General features: G+C 40.7%; 1 protein-coding gene across 8 annotated transcripts in view; it reads left to right on the forward strand.

The window, feature by feature from the left end:
* The window catches only part of VPS13D (vacuolar protein sorting 13 homolog D), a 273,340-nt gene that overhangs the window by 37,827 nt on the left and 209,831 nt on the right, over nt 1-25,682 (forward strand). For all 8 annotated transcript variants that reach the window (XR_016039627.1, XM_088845450.1, XM_088845451.1 and 5 more), the window contains 8 exons: nt 730-862; nt 2,392-4,605; nt 5,714-5,865; nt 8,683-9,714; nt 12,104-12,194; nt 14,586-14,712; nt 16,440-16,620; nt 22,643-22,825. Coding sequence is in view for 7 of the 8 variants with exons in the window: in XM_088845450.1 (XP_088701576.1) it covers nt 730-862; nt 2,392-4,605; nt 5,714-5,865; nt 8,683-9,714; nt 12,104-12,194; nt 14,586-14,712; nt 16,440-16,620; nt 22,643-22,825 (4,113 nt within the window). In the remaining variant the exon portion in view is untranslated. The remainder of the gene's footprint in view (nt 1-729; nt 863-2,391; nt 4,606-5,713; nt 5,866-8,682; nt 9,715-12,103; nt 12,195-14,585; nt 14,713-16,439; nt 16,621-22,642; nt 22,826-25,682) is intronic.

Consider the following 25,682-nt stretch of genomic DNA (forward strand, 5'->3'; position numbering starts at 1 on the left):
CTCTGTGACAATCTGGAGGGATGGGGTGAGGAGGGTGGTGGGAGGGGAGTTCAGGGTGGAGGGGCACATATATACCTATGGCTGATTCACGTTGATGTATGGCAAAAACCATCATAGTATTGTAATTGTCCTCCAATAAAATAAATTGAAAAATATATAAATTGTTAATTTCTTACTGTATATAATCCTCTTTGATGGCATTTATATAAATTAGCTAATTTATATAACAAATTCATGGGAAGAGCCATTAACAAATTCATGAATTGGTCTATTTTTTATATTTCAAATGTCAAAGCTTATGTTTTTCAGTAAGATATTTTGGCCTGAAAATTCGTGCTTAGCAATGTCCATGAATAAATAAAAATATTTGGATTTCTCATTTATTTGAATTCTGTAATTTGTACAATATTTTTAAAGTATTAAGTCTTTAGAAATAAGACCTTTCTTAAACCATCGATCATCAGAATCAAAGAGCAGGCAACCCCCAAATCAGTAATTTGCACATTTTTCTCTCCCACTTCAGCCGTTTGCCTGTGGTAATGTCTCATATCCTTAAGCATTTGGATCCATTTTTGTTTTGAATGTTTTGCTTTAATACCATAGACCATTAGGTCATCCTGTGATCCTAGTGTGACCTTCAGGGACGCTTGAACTCTAGCTGATAAAGCTGCCCACTCTTAGCTGTTGTAGTTCGAGGCTATTTAATTGTGGTTGATTCTATTTTTATAGGAGGAGAGTAAACGGTGGACTGTGCGACTGGACATTTCTGCCCCTCAAATGATATTTCCTGATGACTTTAAGTTCAAGAATCCCGTGTTGGTTGTTGTGGATCTAGGAAGAATGCTGTTGACCAACACCCAAGGTACAGTGTGAACGTGAAGTAATAAAGGCACGTCTTGGCAGATTGATCTCTCTCTCACTGATCCAAGTAAAGCTTAAAAAGAGGTTTATTTAACATTTCTAGGCTCCAAAGTTAACTTGTAAATTTTTTATATAATAGTTTTATTGAGATCCAGTTGAAAATGTACAATTCAGTTGTTTTTGGTATATTTGTAAACTTGTACAACTCTCACTGTTATCTAATTCCAGAACATTTTCGTTGTCCCAAGAAGACATTCTAGACCCATATTCTCTTTTGTCACCTCTCCTAGCCCTTGCTAACCACTAATCTTTCTATCTTTATTTGCCTGTTCTGAACAGTTCATGTGAGTAGAATCCTGTAATATGAGACCTTTTATGTATGACTTCTTTCACTTAGCTCAATGTTTTCAAGGTTTATCCGTTTTGTGAAAGAAGGGAAAGTGAAAGTGTTAGTCGCTTAGTTGTGTCCGACTCTTTTTGACCCCTTGGACTATAGCCCTCCAGGCTCCTCAGTCTATGGAATTCTCCAGGCAAGAATACTGGAGTGGATAGCCATTCTGTTCTCCAAGGGATCTTCCCAACCCAGGGACTGAACCCTGGTCTTCTGCATTGTAGGTAGATTCTTTATCATCTGAGCCACCAGGGAAGCCCTGTAGCATGTTATCAATACTTCATTTCTGTTTGTGGCTAAATGATGTTCCCTTGTATTGATGTACTACATTTTATAATATTTATCCACTCATCAGTTGGTGGACATTTGGTTGTTCCTACTCTTTGGCTGGTATGAGCTTGGCCCTATGGGGATGTGAAAAGGGAATTATATCTGTAGAAAAGGATCACACAACCACAGAAAGTACCTACTTGGATTTATAAAACACTAACGTGGGACAGAGACACAGGTGACCAAACCCAGGGATGTTTTTTTTTTGTAGTTGTTGCGACACTGCTCAGGTGCAGAAGAGAGGGGTTGAGTGAATTTGGGGCTGGAAACTTGACGTATTAAGCGATTACTGTGCGCCAAGTGCTGATCTTACACTTGGGTATTGTGTTGAGGAAGGCAGAGGAAACCTTTGTTCTTTTGGAACCTTCTAGTTGGGGGACAGAAAGAACACATAGATGAATACAGGAGAAAGTAAACAAATAAAGAGGGTTGGTGATGGCAGCTCATGCAGTGCAGCTCAGATGTTGGGAGACTGGGGGACAATGACCAGAGGGCATTGTTGGTTTCTGCACCCTGACATGTTCCTGTGTTAGCAGGTCTCCATCTTTCCTCATGTTCGTGAACTTTTACTCTTTGTGTTTTGGTTTCCAAATCAGTAGATCAGTTCACTCTGAATACATGGGAAATACAGTATATTATGCTTAGAGTTTTCATCCATTTATTTCTAAAATCAGGGCTGTTGATTCTTTCTTGTTGTTCAGTCTCTTAAGTCGTGTCCGACTCTTCTCTACTTTTCTTAATTATTACATTAAATGGGGGAGGAAGGCAAGAGCCGACATGTACTTTAAATCTTCTGTTTTCATCTGCAGATGACTCCAAGAGGAAGAGTGGGGATGGGTCAGCATTGGAAGAGAATCAGTTCAGTGATGATGAATATAAGACCCCTCTTGCCACACCTCCCAACACCCCACCTCCCGAGACTAGTAGCAGTAATGGGGAGAAAACACCTCCATTTTCCGGAGTCAAGTTCAGTGAAGAGCAGCTTCAAGCACATCTAATGAGCACGAAGATGTACGAGAGGTACTCGCTGTCCTTTCTCGACCTGCAGATCATGGTAGGACGCGTGAAGGACAACTGGAAGCATGTCCAGGATATTGACGTGGGACCGACCCACGTGGTCGAGAAATTCAATGTTCACCTCCAGTTAGAACGTCGATTGATTTATACGTCAGATCCCAGGTACCCTGGAGCGGTGCTCTCAGGCAACCTACCAGACCTGAAAATCCACATCAATGAAGATAAAATATCTGCTCTGAAAAATTGTTTTGCTCTCCTGACCACCCCAGAAACGAAGACTTTTGACTCTCAGATGAAGGAGAAGATTTTTCCCCAAGGGGGACAGCGGGGAAGTTTACAAGACTCCGTGATGAACTTGACCCAGAGTATTGTGATGTTGGAGCAGCATACTCGGGAGGTCTTGGTGGAGTCACAGCTCCTCCTGGCGGAGTTTAAGGTGAATTGCATGCAGCTTGGTGTTGAGAGCAACGGCCGGTATATCTCTGTGCTCAAGGTGTTTGGCACCAATGCTCACTTTGTTAAGAGGCCTTATGACGCTGAGGTCTCCCTCACCGTTCATGGTTTGCTCCTGGTGGATACCATGCAGACGTATGGCGCTGATTTTGACCTTTTGATGGCCTCCCACAAGAACTTGAGCTTTGATATCCCAACAGGAAGCCTCCGGGACAGCAGGGCCCAGTCTCCCGTCTCTGGGTCCAACGTGGCCCAGCTCACGAGTGCTGCCACATGGAACAACCAGTCAGCCACTACTGTTTCTCTGGACAGAGTTCTCACCAAAGAACAAGAGTCCCTCATAAAACTTGAATATCAGTTTGTGAGTTCAGAGTGCCCGTCCATGAATTTGGACAGCACCCTTCAGGTGATTTCATTGCAGGTGAATAATTTGGATATCATCCTAAATCCAGAGACAATTGTGGAGCTGATTGGTTTTCTTCAAAAATCTTTTCCCAAGGAAAAAGATGAGTTGAGTCCTCAACCTTTAATGACTGATTTTGAAAGAAGCTTTAGGGAACAGGGAACTTACCAATCTACATATGAACAAAACACGGAGGTTGCAGTGGAAATCCACAGACTTAACCTGCTGCTCCTTCGGACGGTGGGAATGGCAAATGGAGAGAAATATGGCAGAAAGATTGCAACAGCGAGTATAGGTGGCACCAAAGTTAATGTCTCCATGGGCAGCACATTTGACATGAATGGTTCTCTCGGCTGTTTGCAACTTATGGATTTGACACAAGAGAATGTTAAGAACCAATATGTTGTCAGCATTGGAAATTCCATAGGCTATGAAAATATCATCAGTGATATTGGCTTCTATGAATCTGTATTTGTCAGAATGGAAGACGCAGCCCTCACTGATGCTCTGAGTTTCACCTTTGTTGAGAAATCTAAACAGGAATGTTTTCTCAACCTCAAGATGGCCTCCTTGCATTATAACCACTCCGCTAAATTCTTGAAGGAGTTGACGTTGTCCATGGATGAGCTGGAAGAAAATTTTCGAAGTATGCTGAAAAGCGCAGCCACCAAAGTTACCACGGTCCTAGCCACGAAGACAGCGGAGTACAGTGAGATGGTGTCGCTCTTTGAAACTCCCAGGAAGGCCCGGGACTCCTTTTTCTTAGAAGAAAATGAACCATATGGTTTTGGCCTAGGTGCATCTCATTCTGACACCGTAAAGCTCATCTTGAACATAAACATTGAATCACCAGTGGTTTCCATCCCTCGGAAGCCTGGGAGTCCCGAGTTGCTGGTAGGACACTTGGGACAGATCTTCATCCAGAATTTTGTGGCAGGAGATGATGAATCCAGAAGTGACCGACTGCAAGTGGAAATCAAAGACATTAAATTATATTCTTTGAACTGCACCCAGTTGGCAGGCAGAGAGGGCCCCGGGCCGGAAATGAGCCGGGCGTTCTGCCCTCTATCTGGGTCTGCCAATGCCAGTAGTCAGGAGGAAGCTCACTTCACCCGACATGATTTCTTTGAATCTTTGCATAGAGGTCAAGGTGAGGCATGGGTATCTTTTGTTTCATTTTGCTTAGATTCCAGACCCAGCCATGAAGGTAGTACCTGGCTTAAAAATAAAACCTTTCTTTTAGAATTACCCTAAATGAGTATTTAAGAAGTTAAAATAGAATTTTAATAGAATGCTTTCATATTATGTTTGAATGTTTGCACCTTTTCCCACTGAATACCATTTTTGGCAAAAATAAGGATTAAGTGGCCTCCTTGGTGAGTGTCCATTCACTGGGATTCAGTGGGTGGATTCTGTTAGAGTATTATGTAATTTAGTCAAATGCATCTGACTTTTTCATTCCTAAGCTGTAGATCTTTCCTAGTTAAATATTGTAATCTAAGACAGCTGGATGGATTGACAGAAATAGAATGTGAAATTTGGTCTGTGGATGTTATGGTCTCTGTTGACTATCCTGCCATCTTCTGTAATGGTTTGGTGTAGGGTTCTAGGAATAAAGTGCTTGTATTTATGTATTCTCGATCTGATCTGCTAAAACCAAGCAGTTCAATCTATTAGCCTTGGCATCTGTAGAAATCAGGTAAGCTATATTGATTGGTGAAGATATTAATGCCTTTGAGAACTTCTCCTGTGGTTCTCAGATGTTAATTCACTGATTGGTGTTTATATAGTTACTGAAAGATTGCTTTCTCTGCTTGGGTTAAAAGTTGTTCACTTAGAATTCTGTGTTGTCCTTGATTCTGATTTAGGCCCAATAAGAGGGATCAGTCTAAAGCTGTGCATGGATGAGCAATTTTCTTTGGAAAATGCCAGCTTGGGAGGTTAAGAGAAGCTTACTGAGGACCCTTGCCTGGGTTAATGTTCACTGCACCATTTGAAACCATCAAATGGAGCCTGTTATGAAAATAGCTGTAGCGTGCTCTTTGTGTGTAAATTTATCTTATACCCTTGCTTGCTGTGAGTTTTAGTCTTGGAATAGTTGCCAAGGTTTGTGCTCAATCGTAGACCCTCGGTGCCAGGCTAACCTGCCTTCCTGTCTAAGGGCAACTCCTGGGCTTTCTTATATACGCTCACTTAATCAGCAATGACGCAATCAATCTGAGTGTTTCTAGTCAGTCATTTCTTCTCTCTTACGCCAGCTTTTCACATTCTCAACAACACGACCATTCAGTTTAAACTGGAGAAGATCCCTATAGAGAGAGAATCTGAACTGACTTTCTCAGTTAGTCCAGATGACCTGGGAGCTTCTAGCATCATGAAGATTGAAGGAAAATTTGTCAATCCGGTTCAGGTAAGCACGCTCTTGATTTTTATGTCAGGACAGTTGAAGTCATGTAATGATTTTATATTTGTTATATACATGTGTTATGTTTATGTCTTGTTATATTTTGTATATATAAAATGTTGGAAGGAAAATATAAATTCAAAGAAATATTGTTCATGCACATTATTGTCAATAACTTGTTCCATTAAGCATGGTATCGTTTTATCATGTCCTTCTATCACTGAATCAGTCTTTGTTAGCTTCTTCGTGTGGAGGGGTGAATTATACAGTGGAAGAGGGCAAATCATTCATTCTGTTGCCATTAAGAAACGAGGAAAATTATTGCTTAAAAAGTCAGGATCTCTCTTTCCCAGAGTGTTATAATTCTTGTCACACTTTTGACATATGTGGCCCACCTATAAAATGATCTGATTATCTGAGCTGTTGACAGATCCTTTCAAGGGAGAATTAGTCTTGCCTTCATTGAAATGAAATGGTCCAGGGTGTGTGTGTGTGGTATGTATTTATACATCTTTCATCCTTTTTCCTTCAAAAGTGTCATTTTTCCTGCTTTCACAGGCAAGAGAGCAAAAAGCATAGCATTATAAAACAGCAAGGATAGGCAGGATCTTAGAACAGTGCACAGGATCTAGTGCAGTGACTGGTCATTAGTTTGGCAGCTGCTCTGCAATAACCCATGGGTGCTGTTCACAGAACATGTGTAGCTTTTGACATCAGTGGTTTCTGGTAATGGGTCTCTGGTTGAGAGAACTTTCCCTGGATCTTTTCCTTTTTGGCTTTTAAGCTTTTTCTCTTTTAAACTTTTGCCTCATCAGTGCTGGATACTTAGGGTGGAATTTACACATTAAATCTAGCACATGAGATGAATTCTGTTGGATTATATTGACTTTTTATTCTTATGGTTACCATTGACTTACTGTTGTTTTCTTAGAAACTTATTCTTTAAATTATTATGCAATAATTAAATTTAGTAGTTTAAATAATGAAAAATATTTTATTATGAAAGACTTTAAAAATAGACAATGTAGAATACTCTGGTAAACTTCATGTACCCATTACTCAGATTCAACAGTTATCAGGATTTTGCCACATTTGTCTCATCCGTTTTTTTTTTTTCCTTCTTTGGAGAAATATTTTAAGGCAACCAGACCATGCCATTTTTAATCCTATATATTGAAAGTGTATCACTATAAACTGTGCATTTAAAAAAATAACTATAGTGGTATTATCATGCCTTACAAAATTAGTGAAGATTTCTTGGTATCATGTGAATTTTAATCCATTTTCAGATTTCAGAGACATTTTTGATTTTTTAAAAGATGTCCTTTACTTTTGGTATATTTGAATCAGGATCCAAATAAGGACTGTACATTCCATTTGGGTGATACATCTTGTGGGCCTCTCTTCATTTAGTTTCCCCTCTCATTTCCCCCCACCTCATGATATTATTTTGTTGGAAAACTAGGTCAGTTGCCCTGCAGAATGTCCCGCATTCTGGATTTGGCTGTTAGTTTGTGGTGTTGCTGAACTGATTTTTCTATAACTGATTTTTCTGTAACTTAACTCTTGGTTTAACTGATTGAGGTGTGTTTTTTTTGGCCAGAACACTTCAAAGGTGGTGCGGTGTAGCTTATATCAGGAGGCACACAATGTCTGATTGACTGTCAGTGATGCCAGAATTGTTGATTGTATGCAGGTGGCAAAAAGTTGATCCATTCATTGTAAAATTCCCTGTCAGTCGCTCATATAAGGTCTTACTCCACTGATAACTGTGGTGGGATCCATTATTTATCTAGCAGTTACAAAATGATCACCTTCCAGTTCTGTCTTTTCTATATATTTGGAACTCCTCTGTTAAAAAATTACTCTTGAGCAAATAAAAACTTCCCTGAAAACAGTTTTAATAAGAGATTGTAATTAAAAACAAAGTGAGGGAATAACAGGTAATCATGGATCAACATTATTACCATAAAAAAGTTCTATCTGTTTGATCAGCTGTACTAGTCATAGGTTGTTATACTAATTGATGATGATCAGCAAGTTTTATTTTTTTGACTTTTTATTTTATATTGGAGTATAGCCGATTAACGATATAGTGATAGTTTCAGGTGGGCAGCAAAGGAACTCACCGATACATTTATGTATATCCATTCTCCCTGAAACTCCACTCCTATCCAGGCTGCCACATAACACTGAGCAGAGTTCCCTGTGCTAAACAGTAGGTCCTTGTTGGTTATCCATTTTAAATATAGCAGTGTGTACAAGTCGATCCCAAGATCAGTGAGTTTTAGAATCATGAGAGTTTCTCAGTCCTAAGTTATAACCCACATTAGACTTTCAGCAGGATTTCCTTCAATTTCTGTAGTTGTTTTGTGGGGTTAGAAAGAATGATTTTGCAGATTCAGGCCTACATTTGATAGCACTTATTATCGCTTCTCGGCCTTTTGGCTAAGATCAAGTGTGATAGCACTTATTGAACATTTATTGTGTGAAGATTATTCCATGAGGTACTCGGGGACAGCCTTGTGAATAGATACAGGTCAGAGAGGGGTAGAGGTGTAAGGATGAAAAAGAAATAAAGAGGTGATCCCTGCTGTCAGCTAATTTAAAACGTCTTGGAGAGTTGATATATAGCAGAAACCAATGTGATATTGTAAAACAATTATCCTCCAATGAAAAATAAATAAATTGAAATAAAATATATCTTATAAATTATATTTATAAAAAACCACTTGGGTAAAATCATACAAAATTTGTGGGCAGTGCATATGAACGCATTTGACAGTAGTAGTGGAATAACTGAAATTTTCTCTTCGAATGCAGGTGGTGTTAGCAAAGCATGTATATGAGCAGGTTTTACAAACGCTGGACAATCTGGTGTATAGTGAAGATCTGAATAAGTTTCCAGTCAGTGCAGCCTCCTCACCCTGCCCTAATTCTCCTCTGCCTCCCCTCAGTACCTGTGGAGAACCTTCCGCTGAAAGGAAGGAGAATGGATTGTTCAGCCACTCCAGTCTTTCTAACTCTTCTCAAAAGTCCTTGTCTGTGAAGGAAGTCAAATCCTTTACCCAGATTCAAGCCAACTTTTGTATATCAGAGCTTCAAGTTCAGCTAAGTGGAGATCTGACTTTGGGGGCCCAGGGTCTTGTGAGCTTAAAATTTCAGGATTTTGAGGTGGAATTCAGTAAAGACCACCCCCAGACTTTATCCATTCAGATTGCCCTGCGCTCTCTGCTGATGGAGGACCTACTGGAGAAAAATCCAGATTCCAAATATAAGAACCTGATGGTGTCTCGGGGAGCCCCAAAGCCATCTAGTTTAGCACAAAAAGAGTATCTCTCTCAGTCCTGCCCTTCCGTGTCCAACGTGGAGTATCCAGACATGCCTCGGTCTCTCCCTTCTCACATGGAGGAAGCTCCCAATGTGTTTCAGCTGTATCAGAGACCCACCTCGGCCTCCCGGAAGAAGCAAAAGGAAGTCCAAGACAAGGACTATCCCTTGACCCCACCTCCTTCTCCAACGGTAGATGAGCCCAAGATACTTGCGGGAAAGAGTAAATTTGATGATTCCTTGGTCCATATCAATGTATTCCTGGTGGATAAGAAGCATCCAGAATTTTCTTCCAGTTACAGTCGAGTTAACCGGAGCATTGATGTTGATTTTAACTGCTTGGATGTGCTGATCACGCTGCAGACCTGGGTCGTGATCCTAGATTTTTTTGGAATTGGCTCCACTGCAGACAACCATGCGATGAAGGTGCCACCTGAGGACATCCTACAAAACGTAAAGTCAGATTCAAGCGCTTTAGCAGAGTCTGAACTTCAGGATCCAGTTAACACCAAACTGGATCTCAAGGTATCAGTTCCCTTAGGCTCTTGTTACGTTCTGAGTGTGAACATGGGCTTGTTTACTTAGATGCTGTCACTGTGCATTTATGCCAGAGAATCGATCTCATTGGCAGAGGAGGTATGTGGTCTTTTGGATGTTCCTTTAGGTATGTTCCTAAAGGGTAGACGTTGAAATCTCAGAAAAGGTTTTAGCATTAATCCCATCTGGAGGCAGGGGAAATAAGTGGTTTCAGTAACTTCTTGTCTTTCCTTTGGGCTGTATAATTCAGTGGAATTATTTAGCTTCTCTAAGCCTCTGTTTCCTTGTCTTCTGTCATCTGATTATGGTAACCAAATGAGGAAATTACGTGAAGCACCTGGCAATGTGTATAGCACATGGTAACCCTGTTACTGTGTAACTGGTAACTAGTACCGAGTAGCTATTTTCAAATGTGCCTTCTGTTATCATCTTCCTCTCACTCAGAACATTATAGGCTTTTAGTGAGAGCAAGAGTACAGATGTCTTAAATGTCAGACTGCCTGGATTTGAAAGCTGGCGTTTTTGCTTTAACCATACAGCTGTTTGGCTGTGGACAAACCATTTAACCTCTTTCTCCCTCAAGTTTTTCATCAATAAACAGAGGTTGTTTAATGGTGCCTGTGTCATCGGATTGTGGCAGTTCAATGAGATGACCTAGGTATGGCCCTCCTCACGTGTGTGACAGAAGGATCATTCAGTGAAAGGTACCTTCCCCGCTTCTTCCTCCCATGCAGTTGTCTGTGGAAGCTGGGTTAGTGTCTCCTGGAGTGTTCCACATTCTGGATCTGTCTCTGTTTCTTTATGGTACATTTGACTTCTCTCATCCTCTAGTTTTGGAAAAGGAAGTTAGCTCTAGAGACTTGATCAGATCCAGGCCTGACACTTCATAGGTGGTGCCGAGTGCTGCCTGTTGCGTTACACCAGGAGGTCTGCAATACCCAATCGTCCCATATTCAGTGATGCTAAGATCCATGCTGAGAGTGGGCTCAGGTGGTGACAGCTGGATTCCTCCAAACAAAGCATATTTAGACCCATTATTTGCATTATTTTGGTGATGAAGTGACCAGAGGTTTTTTTGGTTGTTTTTTTTTTTTTCATTTCCCCCTTCATGATAACCTCATTCCCTTGAGATCCTTCTGTCATCCATGTCCAGAAGCCACTGCAGGGGAGCCCCCCATGCCATTGGAGTGGCCCCCGTGGTCACTGCTCCATCTGTAATAATTTCCTTCTTTTTTATCTTCCTTCCTCTATGAATGTTTTTTCTCCTGTTATTTTCTTTTTCCATTTTTTTTGTTTTTCATTTATCAAACATATGCTGAGCACCTACTTTGTTGTTGTTCAGTGGCTAAGTCATGACCAACTCTTTGCGACCCCATGGACTGCAGCATGTCAGGCTTCCCTGTCCTTCACTATCTCCTGGAGTTTGCTCAAACTCACGTTCATTGAATCGGTGATGCCATCCAACCATGCCATCCTCTGTCGTGGTAGGCATTAAAGATAAGGGGTGCATGTCACCAGGCTCTGCCGCTCGGGAGCAAAGAGTGTGAACTGATATGAGCTTCTGTCTGTTTCCTCTTCCCTGCTTCCTTCTCTTCAGCCGACGCCTTACCCAGTGATGGCACTCCGGGGTATCTGCCTCCATAAATCGTAGACACAGAGTCCTTTTTGTAGCTGAAATGACAGAATTATGTTACTGGATTTATTTGTTTCCAAGAATGCTGTTCCTAAGACAGAGGATTTTGGTTTTCTTCATTGGTGGTTGTCTCTGGGGAAGAAAATCTTCGACTGTGCTTCCTAAGTGAAGTCCCAGTTGATCACCAGGGGCTTCTATTAAAGATTAGTGTGAAGACATTAAACATTAAGTGTATTTATCACTTCGCTTTGACAACTTTTTTAGGGTGCATTTAATGAATCTGTATGAGTGATTACAGAGTAGTGCAATATTAGAGATAAATGCTGAAAGGGGAAAAATTGTTTTATAATGTAAAACATTTCACTGACAAAAAATAGATGAAGCCCAAAGAAAGCGTCCCCCCAAAAAAACCAAAAAGCCAACCAACCAACACACACACACAAAAAAAAGAAGAAAGAAAAAAGAAAAAAAAAAATGTAAAAGAGAACAGACGAGGCGACCACAGAGAAGACACCACAGAGCCTGGGTTTTAGATTGCCTCGCCGAGTCCTTTTCCTGTCAGCTCTCTCCTCTTGCTGTGGTTTGACTGGCTAAGAAAAGTTGAAATGAACTTGCTATCAGTCGGACAAAAAGGTTTATCTTCAGCTTTCCTGAGACTTGTGGCATCTTTCTCGATGTCATTTGTCTGAAAGGTATCTTTGCCTCCGAGTAATTTTCGCCTTGCCTTACCTCCTGTGTTCTTAGGTCCATTCGCTTTCTCTCGTGCTGAATAAGACCACCAGTGAGCTTGCCAAGGCGAATGTGTCCAAATTACTGGCACACCTGGAAATGATTGGTAAGTGGAGAAAATCAGACTTGGGGAATCTGGGAAGAATTTGAACATCCTGCTCACAAATCTGATTGTCTTCACAGGTGCTAAGTAAGGTGTGGCTCAGTGGCTAGGTTGTGGTTACTGGTCTGGCCAAGACTGGTGGTGGTGGTTTCCAGATACTGGTTTATGGATCAGAATCATATGTTAGAAATGCAGCTGTCTGGCATAGCTCCCTTCCCATTCCAAGACTCTGATTCTGTGGGTTGGGATGGGACCCTGGGATCGATCTGAGTTTTAAAAAAGCTCTCTGGGTGACTATATAATTTCTTTGTCTAAAGTTTGGACATGTTGGAGCATAAAAGGGGGCATTATTAATAATTACAGCTGGGAAAACGGCATATAACGGGCTGCCTCTGGGTAATCAGGGCATATGTTCACTCTGTTGCCATAATTAGGGGGAGCCCCTAAGAGGAGGTGGGCTTCCCTGATAGCTCAGTTTGTAAAGAATTTGCCTGCAATACAGGAGACCCCGGTTTGATTGCTGGGTCGGGAAGATATGCTAGAGAAGGGATAGGCTACCCACTCTAGTATTCTTGGGCTTCCCTTGTGGCTCAGCTGGTAAAGAATGCTCCTGCAATGCAGGAGACCTGGGTTTAACCCCTGGATTAGGAACATCCCCTGGAGAAGGGAACAGCTACCCACTCCAGTATTCTGGCTTGGAGAATTCCATGGACTGTATAGTCCATGGAGTCGCCAAGAGTCGGACACAACTGAGCGACTTTCACTTTTCTAAGAGGGGGTGGTTTAAGCAGGGAGATATTGTAGCAAAGCTGGCATTCTTCCTAATGGGATGCAGTAGGCACTCCAGTACTCTTGCCTGGAAAATCCTATGGAAGGAGGAGCCTGGTAGGCTGCGGTCCATGGGGTCGCAAAGAGTCGGACACGACTGAGTGACTTCACTTTCACTTTTCACTTTCCTGCATTGGAGAAGGAAATGGCAAACCACTCCAGTGTTCTTACCTGGAGAATTCCAGGGATGGGGGAGCCTGGTGGGCTGACGTCTGTGGGGTCGCACAGAGTCGGACACGACTGAAGTGACTTAGCAGCAGCAGCAGCAGGCTGTAATCCCTAGTAGAACACAAGTGAAGAGCTACATCAAGCTCTAAAGCGGAGGAATTCACAAAGTGAGCATAAAATACTGCTCCTTCCTTAAGCAACTGGTGATAAAATAAGAAGACTACAAAGCTCAAATGTTGACTCTGCAGTAAAATCAGAATGTCTTTTAGGGAAAGGATGAACTAAATAGAGGTTTCATTCCTGGTATAAATTAATTTATAAAAGGTTCCTGGAAGAGCTGAGTCCTTAGAATTGGGCGAAACTTGGGTAGGATAAGTTTCCCTGGTGGCTCAGAGGGTAAAGCTTCTGCCTGCAATGTAGGAGACCAGGGTTCGATCCCTGGGTTGGGAAGATCCCCTGGAGAAGGAAATGGCAACCCACTCTGGTACTCTTGCCTGGAAAATCCCACGGATGGAGAAGCCTGGTAGGCTACAGCCCATGGGATGGACTGTAGTCCATGGACTGTGAGTCCAAGAGTTGGACACGACTGAGTGACTTCACTTTTTTTGGCGGGGGTATTTTTATTAGAGGACATTCGGAACCAAAAATAAGTATGTGTCTTCATTGGGAGCAGAACTAGCCTGCCAAATACATATACCTCAGTCATTGTTTTATTGTTAATTATGATGACAAAATTTGTTTTACATAAGCAACAGTTCAGAATATTCCTTTTCAGTATCTACCCCATGTTAAGCATGATTCATATAGGTTCATAGCCCAGGGGTGCATGTTTCAGCATTTCCTTTCTTCTGCCCACCTTCCAGGAGCTTCACTTGCATAATATTGAAGTAGTTTCAAATCTGTCTTCAGTGTCTTATTTTATTAATGTTGCCTTTTAATTAAATCACACTAAAACTCATTTAATACTGCCTGATTAATTCATCTCTGACATTTTTTTCCTTTATTCTTTTATCGATAGTATAAAATAGACCTTATGCTATTTTGCTAATTCTAATTAGTGGTCTGATCTCAGAAGAGAGCATGTTTCTATCTGTATTTGTAAATGTTTTATCCTTTAATTTATGTTTACCCTTAATTTCTTCCCCCTTGTAAGTGTTAAAGTGTGATACTGTGGTATTATTTCAATCCCTTTGGACTTCTGCTTTGAGGCTATTTGAAATAGTGCATAAAATATTGTTCTGGGTGTATTAGAATATGAATATTCACTTTTGACATTTTGTTTTATTAAATGATATAAAGTCTGAGGCATGTGTATATCAATTTTTGTTTCAGGCAGAGTTAGGGTGTGTGACAGAAATAAAGACCATAAGAATGCATTCTGATTTTTAATCTTCCTAGAGGGAGACCTGGCCTTACAGGGAAGCATTGGGAGCCTGTCTCTGAGTGACCTTACCTCACATGGAGAGTTCTACCGAGAACGGTTCACTACGAGTGGAGAAGAAGCCCTCATCTTCCAGACTTTCAAGTAAAAATATTGAGCTTTTCCATTGTGATTGTTTCCTGTTTCAAATTCTTGTCGGCTAAGCAATGAGGAAAAGTTTTAAAAAAACATAGCCTCTTATGTAGAATCAATTTGATCTCGTGAGGAATCTCGATTTATATTAAAATGGATCTGCATTGAAGTGGGCTACTGAGGCTTTAATAAATAAAGGGGGTATGGTTGAAATAATTGTGGTTATCATTATAGTCTGGTTTCACAGCAATGTGTTGTGTGACTTGAACAAGTCACTTAATCTCCTTGCGTCCATTCTTCTATTGAAATAGTGAGGAGACTATGTTAGATCAATTTCCTTTAAGCTCTGAATGATCTGGGATGATTTCAGCCCTAGAAAGTTGTTGAGGATAATGGGTTTTAAATTGCATTATGCATTTTCCCCAGTATAAATACAATCTGTATTCAGTTTTAGAATTTAGAAGGCATTTTTAGGCCTATGTAGTTATTATAGTTTTTTCAGAAAACAGAAATTTTAAAAGGTGGTTTTTTAACCTTTTGGAGAGCTGTCAGAATGTATGGATATCCATCTCTGCCCCCAGGTATTCTGGTCTGTGGTAATGTAGTGTCCCTTTTTTTTTAGTTATCCAAAGTGATTTTAATGTTCAACCAGAGTTGAGAAAAATGGCCCCTACTCTTGCCTAGAAAATCCCATGGATGGAGGAGCCTGGTAGGCTGCAGTCCATGGGGTCGCTAAGGGTCGGACACGACTGAGCGACTTCACTTTCACTTTTCACTTTCACACATTGGAGAAGGAAATGGCAACCCACTCCAGTGTTCTTGCCTGGAGAATCCCAGGGACAGGGGAGCCTGATGGGCTTCCGTCTATGGGGTCACACAGAGTCGGACACGACTGAAGTGACTTAGCAGCAGCAAAGATGTCTGAGAAGTTTTTCTTTCATTTCCAGAGGGAGTATATCGTACTCCTCTGAGAAGTTAGATTGATTTATTTGTATTGTTACCTACCACAGTGGCATGGTTCTTTAATAAATGAGATAATTAATGTAAAACTCTTAACTGTCTGCCTGGCAAAATAATAGTTGCTCAGCTAATATGAATTCCTTTCCCCAGTGACTTATGTCCTATATAATAATTTATTACTGTGGCATCATGTCCCATTAAAACCATTTGTAAAAGTTTTCTAATTTATCAGTGAATGTGGGTGCTAAAACTCTTTGGCCTGCATTTCACTGAAGTAAAAAGACTTCTTTCAGCTTCCAGGGATGGATTGCCTCAGGAACATTGGTTCTGTTGCCTAATTTTCTTTACCAGTTGTTTCACAGTGTAGTTTTTATTACCCCGAGTTGTCCCAGTCTCTGCTAGAAGAGTGAACAGGAATATTCACTTTTCCTTAAAGGCAAAGACAAAGAGGCTCAGGTGAAAGGTCTGAACCACGGTGGCTCTGAGTGAGTTCTGGAATCAGGAGTGATCGCAGCCCCAGACGTGTCCGTGTTTATAGCCCTGCCCGTCACACCAGACTTTTATTTAACATCCTCGACATGTGGTGGAAGCTTAGAAAGGAGGTAGTTATTGGAGTTTGCTTTCTAAAACCTGACTGTGGATTTCCTTTTTTTTTTGGGTTTCCATTTTAACAGTTAAAGCTGTTTCCTAGGGAAGCCCCTAAGTGAACCCAAGTCTTCTTCAGACGCTCATTTGCATCTGCTGCTGCCTCTGAGTCACGTTGCTGCCCTTCCTCCTAGGTACGGCCGGCCCGACCCTCTCCTCCGCAGGGAGCACGACGTCCGAGTGAGCCTCCAGATGGCATCCGTGCAGTACGTGCACACGCAACGCTTCCAGGCGGAGGTGGTGGCCTTCATCCAGCACTTCACTCAGCTGCAGGACGTGTTAGGGCGCCAGCGAGCTGCCATCGAGGGGCAGACGGTAGGTAGTACCTGGATCCAAGATGCTTTTCCAGTTTGACTCATCAGCAGAACTTTTAAATCTCTAGGGATAAATCTGGAAAGTGTCCCTGAGAAAAGTGAAGGTAATCAAGTAATCTTAAGCTTTACTAATGTCCTCCATGTAGCTGATTAGTTACAGAAATCTTACTGTAATCGGAGAGCTTATATTCCTTGTTTCTTGCATCGTGTTTTAATTTCCTTTTAAAGTTTAGCTTTGGCTTGCTCTAAAAAAGATAAACAAGTTACTTCAGTGGGGATACTTCTCCTGGAAAGTGGTTCCAAAGAAGGTATCTGTTATAAAAAGAGGGTTTCTTTCAAATGTAGTTCTCAAACTTCTTAGCTCATGGCTCCCTTCTTGTCTTAGAAGTTTTACTGAGACACGTCTGAGACCAAAAGAAACACCTAATGGTCTTTCTATTTCCAAATTAATTAAGTCCAAACAACTTCATAATTACGTTTGTCCAACAATTTAGTAGCTGTTTGAAAATGTAAAAGCATAAGTGAAAGATGGTATTTTTATTTCACTTTTAAATCACCGTAATTGCTTCCTAGGAGGATGTATGTGCCTCTTGGGCACTGAACAGCTCCTCAGACTTGGAATCGGGTTGAACATCACAGCCCTCATTTCCTTTTCCACATTTATTTTCTCATAGTACTTGTTTTTTATCTCAGCAAGTGCTTAAGACCCAGCTTTGCAAAGACGTGACATCACCAGAAGGAATGTAGCGTGACCTCACATTAGGTGTAGACCATCTCAAGCTGGTGGCCTGTGCAGCGTCCAGGTGACATCACTGGAAGGAATGTAGTGTGACCTCACACTGAGTGTAGACCACCCCGAGCTGGTAGCGTGTGCTGTGTCCAGCTGATGATGTGTTTACGTGAAGGATTTAAGGTGCCCTGACAGTGCACCTGTGAGTGTGAGGCAGCCTCCGGTGTCGTCTTGGAACCATGGAAAGCAGTTACAATGTGGTTCTTTGTAAAAAGTGTTGGTTATTTATTTTTAAGTTTTATTAGGTAAAAGATTATAATTTAAGTTCTTTGTAGTGGCAGCGTTTAAAAATTTTATGTTTTAATTTAAATAAAAATTTTTTTGAGTAAGTTGTATATTGTTTTAGTACAGAATCAAAGCCAAAAAGAGCACTTGGAGAAAAGTCTCTTTCTCAGCTACTTTTCCTCAGCCACCCAGTTTCTGTCCTTGGCAGCAGCCAGTATTACTGGTTTCCTGTGTATATTATAGAGAATTATTTATTTTTTTAAATATAAAAGTAGTACAATCAAATGACAGGGAATCTGGAAAAAATTAACATAGTTTTTTAGCACCATAGGTATATATTTTAATTTTTTTTCCCGATACGTGTTTCCATGGATATATGTAACCTTTTTTTCTCTCTTTAGAAACTGATAAAAAACAATTTAGAATTTGATACATATGAAAGAATATCTGTAACATGTATATAAACTTCAAAGTGTGGTAACAGAAGGAACATCCATGAAACCACCACCAAAATAAAAATTAAAACATTACTAAGATCATGCCATCTGGTCCCATCACTTCATGGGAAATAGATGGAAAAACAGTGGAAACAGTGCCAGACTTTATTTTTTTGGGCTCCAAAATCACTGCAGATGCTGATTGCAGCCATGAAATTAAAAGACGCTTACTCCTTGGAAGGAAAGTTATGACCAACCTTGATAGCATATTAAAAAGCAGAGACGTTACTTTGCCAACCAAGGTCCGTCTAGTCAAGGCTATGGTTTTTCCCGTGGTCATGTATGGATGTGAGAGTTGGACTGTGAAGAAAGCTGATAGCCGAAGAATTGATGCTTTTGAACTGTGGTGTTGGAGAAGACTCTTGAGAGTCCCTTGGACTGCAAGGGGATCCAACCAGTCCATTCTAAAGGAGATCAATCCTGGGTGCTCATTGGAAGGACTGATGCTAAGCTGAAACTGCAATACTTTGGCCACCTCATGCGACGAGTTGACTCACTGGAAGAGACTCTGATGCTAGGAAAGGTTGGGGGCGGGAGGAGAAGGGAACGACCGAGAATGAGATGGCTGGATGGCATCACTGACTCTGTGGACATGAGTTTGAGTGAACTCCGGGAGTTGGTGATGGACAGGGAGGCCTGGCGTGCTGTGATTCATGGGGTCGCGGAGAGTCGGACACGACTGAGTGACTGAACTGAACTGAACTGAAGAGGTGTTGCATATAGTCCTTCCCTATCTCATTCTGTTGATGCCTCAAGAAACCACTCTCCTGACTTTCGGGTCTACTAGTCCCTTTAAGGTTAAAAGAAAACTTCATATACCATAACTTTTGCTCAGCTCGTTTGCACTTTATAAAAAGGGTATGAAGTTTGCTTGTGTTCCTTTGCTAATGGTCTCCCAGCCCTAATCCCTGCTTCCTGGTAGCCACTGGCCAGCTTGCTATTATAGCAGAAAGCAGCCACATTCATTCCTTATTGTCTGGATGCCTTTACACTTTTCTTAATTTGCTCTGATATCTTAGGGATTTTTGTATCTAAGCTCCTGAGCATTACTAGTTTGTAGTTTTCTTTTCTTGAAAAGAAAAATGCCTATTTTAGTTTTGGTAACTGGGCCATGCTGTCCTTGTCGGATGAATTGGGAAGTGTTCCCTCTTTTATTTTCAGAACAGTTTGTGTAGAATTGGCATCATTATTTCTTCCTTTATATATTCTAAGACCTTTGATATATTTATTGCGAGTATTTTTTTCTAGTCTATGGATACCCCCTCCCCCATTTTCTAATACTATTTTTTGAAAAGCAGAAGTCTTTCATTTTGGTGAAGTTCAATTTTTTTATTTTATGGTTAGTGCTATTGTTTTGTCAAAGAAATCTGCCTACCATCAGGTGGCAATAAATCTCTCCTATTTTACTTTTTTAGAAATGTTATAATTTTAGATCTCTTCCATTCTGAGTTAATTTTTGCATATTTTGTGAAGTGAGACTTGAGGATTTTTTTCCCAAATACCTATCCAGACTGTTTTTTTCCCGCTGAATTACCTTGACACTTATGTTGAGAATCCACTGATCATATATGTATGTGTATTTCTTTATTCTCTATTCTATTTCTTTGATTTATATTTAATTGTACACCCCCTTGTCTTTTCTAAAAAAATACTATTTATTTATTTCTTGGCTGTGTCAAGTCTTTGTTGTTGTGCTGTGTGCAGGCTTTCTCTAGCTGCAGCAAGTGGGGGCTTCTCTTGTGGAGCAGGGGCTCTAGGTGTGGGGGCTTTAGTAGTTGTGTCTTACCAGCTTAGTTGCCCTCCGGTATGTAGGATCTTCTTGGACCAGGGATTGAACCTGTGTCCTCTGCATTGGCAGGTGGATTCTTAACTACTTGACCATCAGGGAATACCTGCCCCCTGTGTCTTTTATTTTCTTTTTAAACTTATTATTTTTTTAAATTTATTTAGCTGCCCCAGGTCTTAGTTGTAGCATGTGGGTTCTTCTGTCTTTGTTGCAGCACGTGAACTCTTCAGTTGTGGAATGTGGGATCTAGTTCCCTGACCAGAGATCAAACCCATGCCCCCTGCATTGAGAGTGCAGTGTCTTAGCCACTGGACCACAAGGAAGTCCCTCCTTTCCCTTGCCTTGATAGCTGTTGCTTTATGGTATGTCTTGAAATCAGATATTCTAAGTCTTCCAACTTCTTTTTCAAAGATGTATTGGCTCTTCTAGGTCCTTTGTTTTTCCTCTATAAATTTTAGAATCAGCTTGTCTGTTTCTACAATAAAGTCAGCTAGGATTTTGATTGGGATTGTCTTGAATCCATATATCTGGAGAACTGACATCTTAACAATATTGAGTCTTTGGATCCTTGAGTATGGTATGTTTTCCATTGAAGTAGGTCTTTAGTTTCTCTCAGCAGTGTTTTGTAGTTTCAGGTATACTGTTCTTACACATTTTTTGTTAAACTTAGCACTAGGTATTTCAGCATTTTGATGCTATTCTAAATTGTATCAATGAAAAAAATTCAATGTCCACTTGTTTAGTGAAAGTTTAAGAGATATAATTGACTTTGTTTACATAGATGTTGATCTCGTATCCTGTAATCTTGCTAAACTTACTTATTCTGAAGTGAAGTGAAAGTCGCTTGTCATGTCCGACTCTGCGACCCCATACTATACACTCCATGGAATTCTCCAGGCCAGAATACTGAAGTGGGTAGCTGTTCCCTTCTCCAGGGGATCTTCCCAATCCAGGGATTGAACCCAGGTCTCCTGCATTGCAGGTGCATTCTTTATCGACTGATCCACAGGGAAGCCCAAGAATATTGGAGTGGGTAGCCTATCCCTTCTCTAGCATATCTTCCCAACCCAGAAATCGAACTGGGGTCTCCTGTATTGCAGGCGGATTCTTTACCAACTGAGCTATCAGGGAAGCCCTCAATTACTTATTCTAAGTAAGTAGAATACTTACTTACTTAATTACTGAGTAATTCTTGAGATTCTTAAGAATTAAGGGTTTTCTACATAGATGATTATGTTGTCTGTGAATAAGAAAGTTTTCTTTTTTCCTTCCCAACCTATATACCCTTTGTTTGGATTAGGAGTTCAGCTACAGTGTTCAATAGAAATGGTGAAAGTGAGTATCCATGCTTTATTCCTTATCTTAGAGGAAAAGCATTGTCTTCTGCAGATGGTAACTAATATGATGTTATTTGTAGATAGTTTGTGTTTGTTTTTAAGGAATCTGTCTACTTCATCTGAATTGTCAGCTTGTTGGCCTGAACTTGTTCATAGGTTTCCATGTCTCTTAATATTTTTAAGTTCTGTAGCAATGTCCCTGACTCTTCCAGTAGTGGTGATTTTTGTTTTCTTCCTTTTTCCTTCATTCATATAGGTCGAGGTTTTATCACGTTCATTAATCTCTTTAAATAACCAACTTATTGAGGGCTGTGTCAGGCCTGTGCATACTTTTAGTAAGCATATGTGCACTTGTAAAGAATGTAAAGTGGTAGTTGGGTAGAGTGTTCTATAAATGTTTGATTGATTTTTCTCTCTTATCTGTTTTCTGAATAACTGGTTTCTGCTCTTTATTATTTTCTTCCTTCTCCTTACTTAGGTTTATTTTGCTTTTCTAGCTTCTTAAGCTAGAAAATCAAAAAGCTTTATTGATTTTAGATCTTTTATATAAAATAAGCATTTAATGCTAAACGTTTTTCTTCAAGTACCTTCCCCCTCCCCTTTTTTCCTTCTTTTTTTTCTTTAGTTAATTTTTATTGAAGTGTAGTTGCTTTACTCGGAGAAGGCAATGGCAAGCCACTCCAGTACTCTTGCCTAGAAAATCCCATGGATGGAGGAGCCTGGTGGGCTGCAGTCCGTGGGGTCGCTAAGGGTTGGACACGACTGAGCGACTTCACTTTCACTTTTCACTTTCACACATTGGAGAAGGAAATGGCAACCCACTCCAGTGTTCTTGCCTGGAGAATCCCAGGGATGGGGGAGCCTGGTGGGCTTCCGTCTATGGGGTCGCACAGAGTCGGACACGACTGAAGTGACTTAGCAGCAGCAGCAGTTGCTTTACTATGTTGTTAGTTTCTACTATACAGCACAATGAATCAGCTATACATATACATATATCCCTACCCTTTTGGACTTATATCCATTCAGGGTCATCGAAGTCTTTAAGTACCTTTTTAAGCGCTTTAAAATTCATTCCATGAATTTTGATGTGCTGGTTTTTAATCAGTAAAGTGAAGATTTTTTTTTTTTTTAACTTGCCTTGTGATTTCTTCTGTGACCCATGGGTTATTTAGAAGTGTGTAGTTTAATTTCCAGATACTTGGGTGTTTTCCATTATCTTCTTGTTACTGTTTTCTAATTTAACTCCTTGGTATTCATAGAATATACTCTGTGTGATTTTAGTTGTTTTAGATTAATAAATTCATGGAGCTTTCGGAAACTTGAGGTTATTTGATTGTAAAATGAGGGAATGAATTGAATGTCTCATTCAATTTTCCTTCTTCTTTCAGGTGAGAGATCAAGCACAGCGCTGTTCACGGGTTCTACTGGATATTGAGGCTGGTGCTCCTGTTCTTCTTATCCCAGAAAGTTCCAGATCAAATAATCTGATTGTAGCAAATTTGGGAAAGTTGAAAGTCAAGAACAGATTTCTCTTTGCTGGTTTTCCTGGGACCTTTACCTTACAAGATAAGGTGAGCAGTCAGCACCCATTCCTTTCTCAGTTTACCTGGCGTTGGAATATCAGTCAAAAAATTCAGATGCTACTATAAGATTATTCCTAAGCACTGTACTTTTGTAGTATACGTGGCTTGAAGAATATATTTTTTTGATATTTTATTAGCATTTTAGTTAACCTTTAATAGAGGTAGTATAAATTATAACTTTTACTAACTGTATGTAGTAACTTATTTTAGCAAACAAATCAACAGAACCATCTTTATAATGTTTTCCTCCCAGGCTGAATTCATAGTTATCAACTTTTTACACTGTGTAGCTTTTTTTTTCAGGAGACTTTGGCTCAAGGCTTATCTGAAGCCATTTGAAAATATCTTAATAAAATCTTATGGAGTGTATCTCTTTACAGTTTAAAACTGCATTAGCACTTATTTCTTATAACATGTTTGGAGGTAATTGGGATGAAGACTGCTTTTTTCATTTTACATTTAGAAAAGCTAGAATTCATTGAGAATAAATGATGTAACTGGGAAACGTTTGTGAATCACAGACTTAGCAGTGATAGGACCTTGGAAGTGGTCCCACCATTTTTTGCAGTTGAGGAGACTGAGTAACATTGCTGGAATTAAGAGGAGATGCTCTTGGGTTCTAGGTGTGTGCTGTAATGAAACTCTGCTGGTTTCCATGGCAGCTGACAATAATAGCAATGGACATAGTCAGTGTTTGTTGAATGCCTAGTATACAGCAGCCTATGCTGAACTCTTTTTGTATTCGTTCATCTTGTCCTCTTGTCTTTATTAGCAAGCTGAGAGGTATTATTTACACCATTTTTCTCTGTAAAGAAATTGAGGCTTAATTTTAAGTAATCTCTTTCAGATTAAATGTCAAGTGAAGAGTTTGATGGTGTTCATTCACTAAGTCGTGTCCAACTCTTTGTGACCCCATGGACTGCAGCATGTCAGGCTTCCCCATCCTTCACTATGTCCTGGAGTTTGCTCAGGCTCATGTCCATTGAGTCAGTGATGTTATCCAAATATCTCAGCCTCTGTTGCCCCCTTCTTTTCCCGTCCTCAATCTTTCCCAGCATCAGGGCCTTTTTCAATGATTTGGCTCTTCACATCAGGTGGCCAAAGTATTGGAGCTTCAGCATCTGTCCTTCCAATGAATATTCAGGGTTGATTTCCTTTAGGATTGACTGGTTTGATCTCCTTGCAGTCCAAGGGACTCTTAAAAGTCTTCTCCAGCACCACAATTTGAAGCCATCAATTCTTCGGCATTCAGCCTTGTTCATGGTCCGACTCTTACATCTATACGTGACTATTGGAGAAACCATAGCTTTGACTATACGGACCTCTGTAGGCAAAGTAATGTCTCTGCTTTTTAATATGCTGTCTAGGTTTGTCATAACTTAGACTTTGGTATATCTGCCTTTAGTACTCCATGCTCTTAACTGTGGTATTATTTTACCTCCCAGCATTGGTGGCGGTAGTTAACTCACTAAGTCATGTCTGACTCTTTGTGACCCCCTGGACAGTAGCCTGCCAGGCTTCTCTGTCCTTGAGCTTTCCTAGGCAAGAGTACTGGTGTGGGTTGCTGTTTCCTTCTCCAGGAGATCGTCCTGACCCAAGGATTGAACCTACATCTCTTGCATTGGCAGGTGGATTCTTTACCACTGAGCCACCTGGGAAGCGCCTCCCAGCATTAGGATTTGGTTTATGTAGGGTAGGGGAGGACAAACTGACAAAGGTTGTTCCTGTCGTACTATCCCTTTCCCAGATAACTCTGGTTCTTTGAAATTTTCTAAAGGATGTGGCAGTGAGTTCATTAAAATAACTTCAATGGAAGAACTCCAGAATTTTTCACAGAAAAGATACAGATTTGAGCAGCTGCTGTTCGCCTCTTTAGGTGTAGGAAGAAAAGAAAATGGATGAGAGTGATTAGGGAACTAGTCTTGCCAGGCCTTTGTCAAGGACCTCAAGTCAAGTTAAAAGTAACAGGAAGACTGCATTTGTTGTTTATGTGTAGACTCAAATAAGTGTTACTCTTTTCAAACGGCTGTCTCTGTAGTTTTCTTCATTATTTTACTTCTCACTCATCCAGTTACTCACTACTACTAACCCAAACACCCTGAACTGAAAATACTTGATTCATTGAGTGGGAATGGCTGGAGTGAGGAGAGTGGAGATGAGACAGTGAGAACCTGGGAACCATGTTCAAGTGCCATGACCTTGGGCTCAGGGCCCAGAGTAGGGGTGTTTGGATGATGGGTTAGAGGGCAGGTTGTTCATATCTTATCTCACTGCAGCTGCTGAGACAAACCAGATTTAGCGATCGGAGCACAGGGTGAAACCAGCACACAATAGCAGTGATAAGCAGTGCAGTTGGAAGTGCATCACCAGGTTTACTCGTCCGCACGCCCCACATTCAGACAGCTGATGGTTGAGGACTTGCTGGTTCACCTTGCTGTTGGAAGCCCCTCCTGTTGAAATAATAGGCCTTCTTTCAAGATGGGGCTTTTCTGGTGGCTTAGCTGGTAAAGTATCCACCTGCAATGCTGGAGACCTGGGTTTGATCCCTGGGTTGGGAAGATCCCCTGGAGAAGGGAATGGCTCCCCACTCCAGTATTCTGGTGTGGGGAATTCCATGGACTGTATAGTCCATGGGGTCACAAAGAGTTGAACACGACTCAGTGACTTTCACTTTCATTTTACAGAGTGAGGAATAGGTCTCCACTTACGTATATTTTTTAAGACAGTAAAAAAACAAAGTCACCATTGACCTTTCATAGTAGGCCTAGTAGAGAACTAGTAACCTTGGTGTTAATGAGAAAAATCTCTTTTCGTATTTGAGTTGTAGGCATTTTGCTGTTTACTG

Source organism: Moschus berezovskii, chromosome 17 (assembly GCF_049115385.1).
Source record: "Moschus berezovskii isolate FMDL1 chromosome 17, NW_MosBer_1.0, whole genome shotgun sequence".
Taxonomy (NCBI): domain Eukaryota; kingdom Metazoa; phylum Chordata; class Mammalia; order Artiodactyla; family Moschidae; genus Moschus; species Moschus berezovskii.